We start from the raw sequence: 13,378 nt of genomic DNA on the forward strand, positions 1-13,378 counted from the left end.
CGGCTGCCTTATAGTACAAACTAGAAAGTTCTACCCGAACGTTGCTGCGGGATTAAAAATTGTGTAAAAAAAATTATGTTTCAAAGGTATAAACCTATCAACTTGTATCACATCTAACTGAACTACAACAACATATTGAAACACTTAATATGAAAATTCATAAGCTATTTGACAATATGAAATCAAGCAATTATTGAAAATCAGAAACGGAGCTTAGAAAGTAAAAAATCCTACCTCATTATATTAAAACAATTAACAAATTCTCGGTGAATATCACAAAAAAGGCTCAGTTCTCACCATAATGAAAATTATGACATCGTTTTAACATGAACTCGAGTTCATTTCAGTCACCAGCATTAATAAAACCAATGACTTCAACCTGTGCAAGGAAACAACTGACTTAGACGCAAGCCAACCAACTTTGAATCTAACCAAATAAAAAAAGTAATCACAATCGAACTAACCTCTTCTTCCCAAATGAAGTAGAAGATGTCCCCTGTTTTGCCATTGTGAACAGTGTACTCTACTCTCAACACACAAAAAGAACACACTCAAATTGCTGAGCAATATTATAAAAGCTACACATACATCATTGTATATATATTTGGACATAAAGTATAAAGATATGCTGACAATATCAAGCTTAAATTTAACAAAAGCAGTAATTACGAATTGAAATCAAACGATAATATAGTTGTTAAAAAAAATTCTAACTAAATTTTACAAATAGCATCATAAATGTTAAAAAAAAATAACACCATTGAAAAAACTCATTACTCAAATATGTAATTCTATAAAAACACATCACTGAAAACTTCAATTTCATGTCAACCTATATCACATCCAAAACCCATTAATAATCTCTTCTTGTGTATAGCTTGTCCTCAGAATTCGCAGCTGAAAACGGAATGTAAGTTCAGAGTATGATGAAAAAGAAGAAATGAAAGAGTTGTGTCAATGAAAAAAAATGAGAGAGCGGGTATCAGAACAATCTACAAAGAAGAAGAATTTGAGATGAATAAGTGGATAAATTGCTTACATGAAGAGCTGATTTCAAATCGATGATCCATTTCTCACCCTAATAATATTTAACAATTGCAATTAGTAAAATTTTCTTGATAAGATGAAATCTAGGAGCATAATAATAAGCATTAGAAATAGAAAAGCCTTATATGGTGATTAAGGCCCTTAATTAACTTGCGAAGCTTGAAAAGTCATTCTCTTCACGTGGTTAATTTGGAAGTTATCCAATGTATGTAAAAACATGAATCAGAAGCAAATTGATGAAATCGGAGGGAAAAAATGTTACTTAGTAATTGTATATGTTATGAAGGCATCAAATAAAGTCCTGATAAAATACCAGCATCTTTATATTAACCACTTTACATATAAATTATAAATGATTATCAAACATCCTTAAACAAATTTCATTTAGGGAAGACTGATGAGGGGATATACGACTCACAAACAACTGAGACTGTCCTTTTTTTCTTTTTTTTTTCATATCAACAAACACACAAATTCTTATATTTCCGAAAGCACCTGCATCCCAACATAAAAACTTAAATAATACATGAATCATCGATGTTTTGCTTTGCAAACAGCCAAGGGGATGGGAACTAAAATAAATTTCGTGACCAAGAACCTCTTAAAAACCAAGCTTGAAAGCATAAAAACAAAGCTTTCAATCTTTCTGTGCAAATTAATATCACAATCAATTCAACCCCATTTCCGCAATCCAAAGCTTCAAACTTCATACAAAAATACAATAATTTTTAGAATTTCACCCAAACATAAAGAGAATAATATTGTTAGGTGCGGAGAAGAAAAAACCAGGGAAAAATGGAAGATGGATTTTAGCCTGGAAAAGCAATTCACAGCAACAATAAAAAGGTGAAATTAAAAACTCAATTGAATCAAATGAAGAATTTTCTAGAGTGCAAATAATTAGTGTTATCAGCAAGAAGTTTCAGACCTTAAAATGCAATAGCATGTGCCCAAAATGCAATCCTATAAAACATGAAACAGCAGCCATAAGATAATCGGAAATTTTCTAATAAAATGAACCGAAGACCAACTTTGAATAATTGGTAACGATGACGCTTTGACATTGATAGAGTGTATGTATGTGAGAGAGAGAGAGAGAGAGAGAGAGAGAGAGAGAGAGAGAGAGAGAGAGAGATGGAAATAGAGTTAGAATTAGACCAATGCAGAAATCAACCTTAAGATTCCCTCTGGGTCAAATGGTTGCACCATTGATGAGAAACAGTCGGTAGAGGTTGATAGTAGGAGAACTAACATTGCATTCCTGAAACACAAAGGATTAACCTTTTTCAATTATCATCAGTGAATGCACTAATACAAGACTTAAATTATGATATATTCAATAATCTAGTTACCAGAGAATGACTTTTATCCTTCTATAAACAGGCAGTTGATAAAGGTGACTCTGGCCCAGTATAACTTGACTCATAAACTGGAAACTTTGAGGCTTCAAACTCTGAGCCAAAAGTTGAAGCTTCTCACTCAACAAACAAAAATTACAAATCCAAAACTAAAAAGAATCAGAAACAAACTAAAACATGGGATTGGTGAAGGCCATACCTTCGAAAGCATAGACGCAGACAGCTCTTCGAGAGCGATCCCAACTCCGGGGTCGGAGGCGGAAACAGAGGCCAATATCCTCAAGATTTTGCGTTGACGATTGTGAGATCGGGATAAAACGGTCGAAACCAAATTTGCAAGTTTTGAAAAAACGTTAAGGAATCTGGGTTTCAATGAATAAGGAGGCTGCAAATAAAATCCCCAAAGAAACAAAAAAAAGGTCTCCCATGTCGGTATTTTGTGAGAGAAAAAGCGCAAGATTCGAGAGCGAGTTCAACAGCGGCAGAAGCACAGATTTGTGAGAAAGAAGAAACCGAAGGAAAAATCGAGAAGATGCAGGAGAGGCTTGAGGCAAGCATGGACAAATAGGTAATCTTACGTGTAAAGAGGAGAAAGAACGGAGCAGGAAAGCTGTTTGATAGGGCAATATCGCTAATTTAATTCTGGTGAGCAACGCTTTTCCACCAGGTGGATGGCAAGGGCAAAAACGCCTTTTTACTGTGAAAAAGATGCAAAAAAAAAAAATGGCACATAAAAAAGCATTCAGAGGGCATTTTCGTCCGTTTACTGCTGGTGAACAGTGTTTTTTTGCTTGACTTTTAATATAGGTTCAACTAAAAATTGTTATTCGCGTGATTAGAAACTGTTAAAAACAAATTATCATAGACTATTAATATTATTTACATTAAAAATGTTACACGATTTTAACAAACAAAAAATTTAATCTATACAGTATACACACAAACAATTGTAGAACTTTTGTCTCTACATAAAAAAAATAAAAAAAATCTAATTTATTCACTAAAGCACCTAAAGTTTCTTGATTGTGAAGAAAGCAACCTCAGCAAGGAAAAATATGAAATATTAAAATACATGCAATTAATTTATACATCAACGGGCTTATATTACAAAAAAATAAGGATAAAGTATTGCTACCTAGTCTTTTTTTTTTTTGGAGGAAAATAATCTGATTTTATACCAATTAGAGAGAACTTTTTTTCAGCAATTTAATAGTCTAATAAATTGATTATACAAAAAATCCATTAAAAAAACCTAAAAACAATAAACTATTGACTAATTTTTCATACGAAATAGAACAAAGCTATAGATTATACCTTTTCATAGTGAGTATTGTGAAAAATACAACATAGCTTGAGACAATGGTAATTAACGTGTTTGGAAAAGTCTACCTGCGTGGTGGTGTAATCGTCACATAGATAAACTTCAATGCCAATTGATTGAACTAAGTTTTTTTTTTTTAACAAACAATATTATCTACACTAAAGAGAAAAAAGTAAGCTTTAGCCTCACAACAAAAGAAGCCTTGCGCAGAGCTCTGCCTCTAACAACTCAATTATATCTTGAAATCGGCTAAGTTGGTATTGTAACACGGTAAGGTTGGGTAGATTTTAGATCCAAATGTCACCAAACAATATTCTGCAGAATGGCAGTGTTCTATCTAGATTGTCCATGGCACGGACGTAAACTGGATGATAACGCAGGGCAACACTGGTACTATACCCTAAACATCCACAAGCTATAAACAAATAGTTAAAGTTGATATGCACCAAGGGTACTAAAACTCAACCCATTGTTTAGTAAGAAGAACCACAAAAACAAATTAGTAAAAACCGAAATGGTTATCAGATGGACACAAAGGTTTTTGTACTACGTGAAACTTTGCGTCGAGAAATTGAAACAACTATCAGGAGACAGTTATACGGATTTCCTACAATTCTATAAATAATGTATTCTTTTACCATTGTTTCAATTCAAACAAAAATTAAAGAACAGAAAAACTAGAAGCAGGAAAATTGCAACTGATCAATATTTTCCAAACAAAACCAACCTGCAATGTCCTAGTTGCAAATTCAACTCCAATGGTGGACTTAGACTCCAAAGAAAACTCATTCCTCGTAAACCTCGAAAGAATGTTCGATTTTCCAACACCCGAATCTCCAATCAATACAATCTTGAAGAGGTAATCGTATTCGTGATCCACCTTGTACGCCATACGTTCTACTCCTCACACACACACCCCCACAACACCTGCCCAGATCCAGAATTCACCAAACAAAAAGCTGTTATCAGTCAAAAAACCAAAAAAATAAACCCATTCTCTTGTTTTGACAGAAGGGATGAGAAAAGTGCTGATCAGAGAGCATTTTCTTTACCTACGGTTTCTTTCCAATGTGATTTTCCCGAGAAACAAACGGAAATTGGGTAATCATAAAACAATGACAATGGCGCGTAGAATGGTGATTAACAAAATAGAGGATTTTTTGAATGTTGGGTTTTGTTATGTTTGCATTGAAGTTTGTGGAAACAGAGGAGAGGAGAAAAGAAGAAGAAAAGGATGGCGTTGTACAAAGTTAGAAACAGAACAATGGATGAAAATGCACTTAAAACGGCCTTTCACGAGGGAAATGACGCGCCGAATTCGAAGTCTGTGTAAAGTAAACGACCCTTCATAAGACATGCCGCATAAAATTTAAGCCCATTCTCAATGTGGGCTTAGGGCATATGTTTGTAACCCACTGAAAAGCTCCATTAGGGTTTCCTATCACAAACTATTTATCTCTCTACACACTTATGTCATGTAGTCATGTTTAATCATATCGGTTGACTATTGATTTTATCAACTTGGGTTACTAAAAATTAAGAAATGAGTGCAATTATCATTTCTAACTGTTTTAAAATGTTAGGATGATTCATAAACAAATTGGAAGTTCAAAAGATAAGTCGGAATGAGCCCCTAAATTCAAAGGGCATTTGCCATGTCTCTCTGTTTTGTGAATCATTAAAAGTGACATTATTTATCCTTACATATTTTGTCTTTGGTGCACAAAGTGACTACTACTACCTACCACTACAAACCTAACCTCTTACACCACCATTGTTACCACCACGCCACCACCACGACCATAACACACAAGCGTCACCACTACCACCACTTACCTCTGTAGCTCAACCACCACACCCCTTAATCAGCAGCACCACCACCACTATCACAACCATTGTCCTAGCCACCGTTGTCAACGTCATCACACAAATTATCATGTCCATTTTTGTTATTATATACAATTATATCATTTTACATTAAATTTTACCAAACACGCTTTTACAATGCTTTTCATACTCACAACACTTATAAAAATACAGTTATCAAACGCTCAGCTACTTTATTTTGTAGCTGATTATTCTTAAAGCACAACATAAATTTTTTTTTTTTAAAGCATAGTACTCCCCAACTGGCCCTAAGTCCACAAATGAGTCATCCAAAGCAAAGCCGGTCTTGAGTTTTTTGGTGCCCGGAAAAGAATCAGAAAGTGCCTTTTCTTAATACACGGGTATATATTAAAAATAAATATTTAAAAAGGGTGGGCCAAACCCTTCATACATATTATATTACTCAAGTGCAAAGGTAAACGTTCATAGCTAATAAGGATAAAACTGTTAAAAGCATAGTTAGTTAGAATTGTTATAAGGTGGTTATGATAGCTTGTAATTAGTGAATGTTTGTTTGGGTATTTTTGTAATTAGCTGGTTAGCTAAGACTAGTGAGTCACTAGTATATATATGTACATACCATTGTATAATTTTATCTTGATGAAATGAAAAGATAACATTTCTAATATGGTATCACCCGCCTAAAAGTCTCACGACATTTTCGATCCTATTTTTCCCGCCTCTCTCTCTGCATCGTCTCCTAGGGTTTGCTTCTTCTTCTCCGATCAATCGATTGCTTCAACACTCTTGCTTCTTCTTCTTCAAGCTATGACGACCTCTGCAGCTTAGTCTTCTTCCGCTTCGGATTCTTCTATTCATCAAATTCCTGCTGCTTTTTCTAACCCTAATTCTGCAATTACGATCCAAAACATTGGATCCATGGTTCCAATCAAGCTTACAACGACGAACTACCTGACCTGGAGTGCTTTATTCGCTCCGATTTTCCGCCGGTACAATCTTACCGTATTAATTGACGGCACAATGGCTGCTCCGTCGAAATTCCTTCTCGATGCATCTGGAAATTGCACCGCCACTCTGAATCCCCAATATGTTGCGTGGTATGAGAATGATCAGAACATCTTGATCTAGATCAACTCTACGCTCTCGGATGCTCTCATTCCTTACACTGTTGGTGTTAATTCGGCTCGGGAGTTATGGTCCAAGTCATATATTTCTCTTTCTAGTGTTTTAAATAAAACTGTCTGCTCCAGCTGTGCTCTAGGCAAGTCTTCAAAATTACCTTTTGTTTCTGTTTCATTTACCTCCAATAAACCTCTGGAATTGTTACACACTGATGTATGGGGTCCAGCCCCTCTTCTTTCTATCAATGGACATCGTTACTACATCATTTTTGTTGATGATTATACCAAATACACTTGGTTCTTTCCTCTTGCATCCAAGTCTGATGTCTTTGACACATTTGTCAAATTTAAAGCTCCCGTGGAAAATCTACTCAGTTCTAAAATAGTTACTATAAGATCTGATTCTGGTGGAGAGGTTCTTAGTCTCAAGCTCATCAATTATCTGCAATTACATGGCATTTCACATCAGTTAAGTTGCCCTCACACGCCTGAACAGAATGGCTGTGCTGAACGCAAACATCGGCATCTAGTTGAAACTGCTAGAACTCTTCTAGTAGCCTCTCAAGTTCCTAAGCTCTATTGGGATGATGATTTTTCCACGGCTATCTATCTGATTAATAGAATGCCAACAGCTACCAAGTCTTCTCCTTGGGAATTACTCTTTCACAAACCTCCGGATTATTCCTCTCTGAAAGTGTTTGGCTACAAATGTTTTCCTTAGTTGAAGCCTTACATTTCCTCTAAACTTGATCCAAAGAGCAAAGTATGTGTCTTCTTGGGTTATAGTTTGAATCACAAGGGTTATAAATGTCTCGATCCTCATACTGGCAGAGTATATCTTTCACGGCATGTTATTTTTGATGAAGTCACTTTTCCTTTTGCTCAACAAGCCTTATCTCAGTCTCTCCCATCTAGTTCTAGTTCTTTAATACTAAGGAATCATCACACCATTCCCACAACCTTAACTTTTCCCACTATATCTTCACATTTACCATCTCATTCCCTTACTGCACCTAGTTCCCTTACTGCATCTAGTTCTCTTGCTGCACCTATTTCCTCTTCCTCATCTCCTCACCCTATTTCTCATCCCATCTCTGCCCCTAATCCACTTGCCGCACCCTCCATACCTCAAAACACTCATGCCATGCAAACTCGTTCCAAATCCGGTATTGTCAAACTAAAGGTTTTTTTAGCAACCAAATATCCCATTTCCTCTGAGATGTCACTGGACTATATACCATCCACTTATCTTCAAGCCTCCAAACACTCTCACTGGAGGCAAGCTATGCAGGAAGAATTTAATGCTCTTATTCAAACTGGCACTTGGTCTTTGGTCCCTTCTCATTCTTCTCAGAATTTGGTTGGTGCAAAATGGGTATTCAGAAATAAACGCAAGCCTGATGGTACCATTGACAGGTACAAAGCAAGGCTTGTTGCCAAAAGATTTCATCAGCAACAAGGTTTGGACTACACTGAAACATTTAGTCCAGTTGCAAAGTCGGATACCATTCGGCTTCTTCTCACTTTGGCTGCCAAGTTTGATTGGTTCCTCAATCAACTTGATATTAGCAATGCATTTTTGCATGGTAATCTCACTGAATCTGTGTTTATGGTACAACCACCAGGATTTGAAGACCTTACAATGCCTTCTCATGTTTGTCATTTGCATAAGTCTTTGTATGGTTTGAAGCAAGCCCTCAGGGCTTGGTATGAGAAATTAACAACTGCTTTAAAGTCTCTCGATTTCTCTGGTTCTCATAATGACTATTCTCTGTTTGTAAAACGGGAACCAGCTTTGGTCTTCATTCTAATTTTGTTGATGACATTATTGTCACTGGTCCAAGTTCCCATCTTTGCCAAGAGGTTATAACTCAACTCGGTGTCTTATTTCCTGTCAAAGATCTTGGCCCCCTTTATTACTTTCTTGGCATTGAAGTAACAAGATCATCCTCGGGGATATTGCTTTCTCAGACCAAATATATTCTTGATCTCCTCACTAAAGCTCATATAGAGGGTTCCAAGCCTTGTGTTACCCCGATTAGCACCACTAAATTGGATCATAAATCTCCTTTGCTTGATAATCCTGAAGAATATCGATCTTTGGTTGGTGGTTTGCAGTATTTAACTTGGACTAGGCCTGACTTATCTTATGCAGTGAATTTGGTCTGTCAATTCATGCATAGTCCTCGGCAAGCACATTTCCAGGCCGTCAAGCGCATTCTTCGATATCTTAAGGGTTCCTTGCAAATTGGCTTATGGTTTCCTAAGTGTTCCAAGTCTCTCACTCTCACTGCCTTCTCCGATGCAGATTGGGCAGGTTGCAATATTGACAGACGATCCACTAGTGGTTTTGTAATTTTTTTGGGAGACTCTCTTATTAGCTGGAGTGCAAAGAAACAGCCTACTGTGGCTCGATCCTTAACTGAGGCTGAATATCGATTTTTTGCAAACACTGCAGCTGAACTCACCTAGATTTGCAAGTTACTGACTAATGTTGCTCTTGTTCTTCCCTCTTATCCACAGCTTTGGTGTGATAATATCTCTGCAATTTCCTGGGCTAAGAACCCTATTTTTCATGCACGAACCAAACATGTGGAGATAGATTATCACTATATCCGCGAAAAAGTGCTCGCCAATCAAGTGCAAGTTCTTTTTGTCTGCACAGAGGATCAACTTGCTGACATTTGTACTAAACCTCTATCCAAGCCTCGGTTCATCTTCCTTCGCAACAAACTCTCTCTTCGGTTCCCTCAGTTAGGTTTGCAGGGGGATAATAAGGATAAAACTGTTAAAAGCACAGTTAGTTAGAATTGTTATAAGGTGGTTATGACAGCTTGTAATTAGTGAATGTTTGTTTGGGTATTTTTGTAATTAGCTGGTTAGCTAAGACTAGTGAGTCACTAGTATATATATGTACATACCATTGTATAATTTTATCTTGATGAAATGAAAAGATAACATTTCTAATAATAGCCACTTTAAACTATAATCATTAAGTTCATCTCCAACTGAACGCTGGCCAAATGGCTTGTTTTAGCCATCTGATCATCCAAGAAATTAATATTTTAATGAACTGTGCATGACCATATTTCTTACCATCTCCAACCGAGGGCCAAACATAATTTATTATTTAAATTTAAAAACTACAACTTAAATTAAAAAACTACAACTAAAATTTAAAAAATACAACTTAAATTTAATAACTACAAGTAAAATTTATAAAATACAACTTATATATTTCAAGTCAAATGTGAGAGGTTTTATTTAGAGTAGAAAAAAAGGAAATAAGTGGGAGAGGAAGTAGGAGAAACTAAAAATGTGGAAGTGGGTGGGAGAGGAAGTATAAAAATATTAAAAAAATGGAAGTGGGTGGGAGTCCCACATCGGTTGTGAGAAAGATTTGAGCAAATTCCAAAGCCTATAAAAAGAACACCTAACATTCAATGAAACATACTTTCTGGGCCTATAATTGAATATATTTTTTAAAAAATTTTGGCCAACAAAAAAAAATTCAAATAACTGTAAAAAAAAACAAAAAAAAAGGGCTAGCTAACTTTAGCTAGTTGACAGTTGCTTTTGAATTTTAGCCCGGCCAGTTGGCCTTTTGACCCTTTTTTATCTAGTGGGGCCCACAAGCCCTTTGGTCTAGCTCTCGGTTTGATGCGATTTTAGGGTCATTTTCGACCCTCTGACACCTTTTGGTTGAAGATGACCTAACAGAAAAAAATTGAACATTTTATGAGACTTCTCTCTCCGAAGAGGTCCCAAATTTAAGTACTAGCAAACGGGTGCATTTTTACTCACCCACATTAACTTAGGTGTATGCTCACCACACATCTCCAAGCTTGCCAAGTGTCCCTTTGCTTTAATCCTGGTTAACATTTTCATTTGTTATTAATATTTTACTATAATAATACATTAATAATCATCTTAACATTTATCTTTGAACTTTTTAATCAATATTTGTATCTCAACCGTCCATCTCCCCTCTTCCTCCCCCCTCCCATCTCTCTCCTCTGTCACTTTTCCCCCTTTTCTGTCATTTGGGCGAATATCCCAAATCTAAAATCTCAAATTCTAATACAAATTTAAAGGGGAATGGGTGAATTGATTTGACGGGGTGAAGTCCATCAATATCGTGAGAAAGGAGCATGATGATTAGATTTTATATTATATATGTTACCCTAATCTTAGTATATTTTGGTTAACATTTTGGAAGAATTTTGATACTTTGAATTGTATTTCCAATATAGGACTTTCGACTTCTTCTGGAGCAAAACAGAATCAAATGGACGAATTTTTGAGTAATTCTAGTTGGAGAACGTTCGTGAGTCACTAATCTTGATCGTATCAAAATCTGGGATTTTTCCACCAAGCAGTTATTTTCTGGCGATAAAATAAAGGAGCGATGTGCAGTGCTAGAAAATGACCTTTTTTTGGCTTAAATTACGTTTTTGTAGCCCAAGATGACCTCAGATGGGTTCGTGGCCTTCTGGAGAAGTGTTCATAATGTTCCAAACATTAAATTCAGCTATATTGGGCTGGTTTTGGAGCAGATTATGGGTCCAAAATATGGCTGTTCAGATTTTAGGCGAATTTTCCCATTTAATTTAGGATTATGTTTCCTATTTTATTTATTGTTACTATTAGTTTCCTAGAGGGAAAAAAAGGACCTGTTTTTAGGGTTTGTGTGGTGGTTTAGCAAATATATTGCTTAGCCGTCTACCACATTTTTCTCTACGCTTTATTTTATGCAATTTTGAAGACAGAGAGAAGTGCTAGGGTTTTGGAGATTTTCTACTTGAAGGTGTTTTCAATCATTTTCTTAATAATATTTTCTATGATTTCAATTATGAATATGCATAACTAATTTCCTATTGCTAGGGCGAAGCCTTGAGCCTTAACATGAATACGTGATTTTTATTTAATTGCTTATGATTGATTGCATGCATACTTTGAATTGTTAATCACCGGGATAAAAACTATCTAATTATCTTAATGCCTGATCACCATTATGATCTTTAGAAAAGTAATTTGATGCAATTTTGGTCGGAAGGTTCCCTGAAATTGACGTTGGCTTCATGTGATTAATAATTGTAATTTCACTTAAGATGAACACCACGTCTTAAAGGTTGCATGGTTTTTCAAAGGATTTTCATAAAGTATAATGAGTCTTTGATGTTCAGATTTGATCTGAACGTCCGGACAGGTTGCATGTTAGATATACATTCTATGTTGGAGGTTCCAAGTAGAATATGAATTAGGAAAATCTAACCTTCAAAGTGGCATGTGTAGATCATAAGTAATTGGTAAAAATTCATAGGATTACTAGGTGATGGTGGAACCCTAGTGTTTTCTTAATTTGATTCTTCCAAAACTGTTTTCTTTTTCCCCCAATTTTAATATTGTAGATTGTCTTATTTGTTTTAATTAAATTCGTTTTTTAATTTAAGTAGGCTATAAAATCAATCATCATAATTTCTACTTTACAATAATTAATTGAACTTTGGTTTGTTTCGAATTATTTCATAATCCCTATGGAGAACGACCTTGCGAGATCCGTTTACACTACAACAACCTTGTGATTCTTGCAAGTATTATAGGAACTTTTATCCCATTCACATGATTAGTAAAATCCCTATCAGAGCACAGGTTGCCTCCATTCACTCGAAGCAAAGATGCACAGATAAGTGAAGAAAATTTGTACCTAGAAGACTGTTCCAAATTGTGGGCGGTTGGCATGGGGTGGTGAGAGGTGGGAGGGAGCAAATAACAAGTGAGAGGAATAAAGGGTCGTCATTGCTGCTTCAAATGCTCGAGAAATTTCCATTAGAATATTATACATAAATAAAATTACAATTAGGAGATAATTTATGTGATTCGAAACGCCATGGATGATTTGGTGGAGGAGGACAATTTCTTTGAAACTGAATAAACGCTTCGGGAGGTGAGTTGCAGACGGTTTTTTATTTGTCTATTTTTAGTTTATTTTTATTTCTTTATTAAATTAATAAAGAGTAATTAAATCACAGTTAACCAAGGTTAAGGCAAAGGGACACTTGGCAAGCTTGGAGATGTGTGGTGAGCATACACCCAAAATGGATGAGCAAAAATGCACCCCTAGCAAACTTATTCGGTTCTTTAATTATCATCACATCAAATGCCTAGAAAGGTTTTGCCCAACTCAATCAACACGAGTCAACAAATTTCAAGAATAGTATTAAGTATAAAGAGAAATTAGAAGCCCCTGCATTTTTCAAAAGGAAAACTAATGAAAATGGCTTGAAAACTTTGAGCTTTAATGATAAGGACAAAATAAAGGGTAAAGTGAATAGTACTAGGATTGACTTTTTAGTGTAAAAATGTGGTTTTTCGTTAAAGTGAACAGTACCAGATGCTTTTCGTTAAAGTTCCCTTTTCAAATACATTTTAGATCAAACATTGGTTCTTCTCTAAGATTTGATTAAGAAGCTTTGACCAATTGCCACATCAACATTTTTCTATTTTTTAAATTACATATAATTTGTTTAAAGCCATCTTCACTTCACCTTGTAACTAATTGCTTACAATATAGGAAATTTTATTTTCATGGTCCTATAAACTCCTATGTTTTAATGACTCTTTTGATAGAAAAATAATAATTAATTAAAGTAATTTAAACTTTTACATTGTTAAACGACTCT

The 13,378-nt window shown here is 35.4% G+C and overlaps 2 protein-coding genes across 11 annotated transcripts in view; one reads left to right on the top strand and one right to left on the bottom strand.

Annotated features, from left to right (window-relative positions):
- LOC126629939 (ras-related protein Rab2BV-like) overlaps window positions 1-13,378 on the bottom strand; it is a 56,966-nt gene that overhangs the window by 30,720 nt on the left and 12,868 nt on the right. Inside the window, exons 1-2 of one of the 5 annotated variants that reach the window (XM_050300112.1) lie at window positions 4,783-4,993; window positions 4,454-4,653 (exon numbers count right to left, since the gene is read on the bottom strand). In XM_050300112.1, coding sequence (XP_050156069.1) covers window positions 4,454-4,618 — 165 coding nt within the window. In that variant the 5' untranslated portion in view covers window positions 4,619-4,653; window positions 4,783-4,993. Of the gene's footprint in view, window positions 1-4,453; window positions 4,654-4,778; window positions 4,994-13,378 lie in introns of those variants that run through there. The other 4 variants (XM_050300107.1, XM_050300113.1, XM_050300111.1 and 1 more) reach the window with 4 other exon arrangements.
- The window catches only part of LOC126629937 (cucumisin-like), a 58,017-nt gene that overhangs the window by 8,609 nt on the left and 36,030 nt on the right, over window positions 1-13,378 (top strand). The gene's annotated exons all lie outside the window — the stretch shown is intronic.

The sequence above is a fragment of the Malus sylvestris genome, chromosome 7 (assembly GCF_916048215.2).
Source record: "Malus sylvestris chromosome 7, drMalSylv7.2, whole genome shotgun sequence".
NCBI classification, from domain to species: Eukaryota; Viridiplantae; Streptophyta; class Magnoliopsida; order Rosales; family Rosaceae; genus Malus; species Malus sylvestris.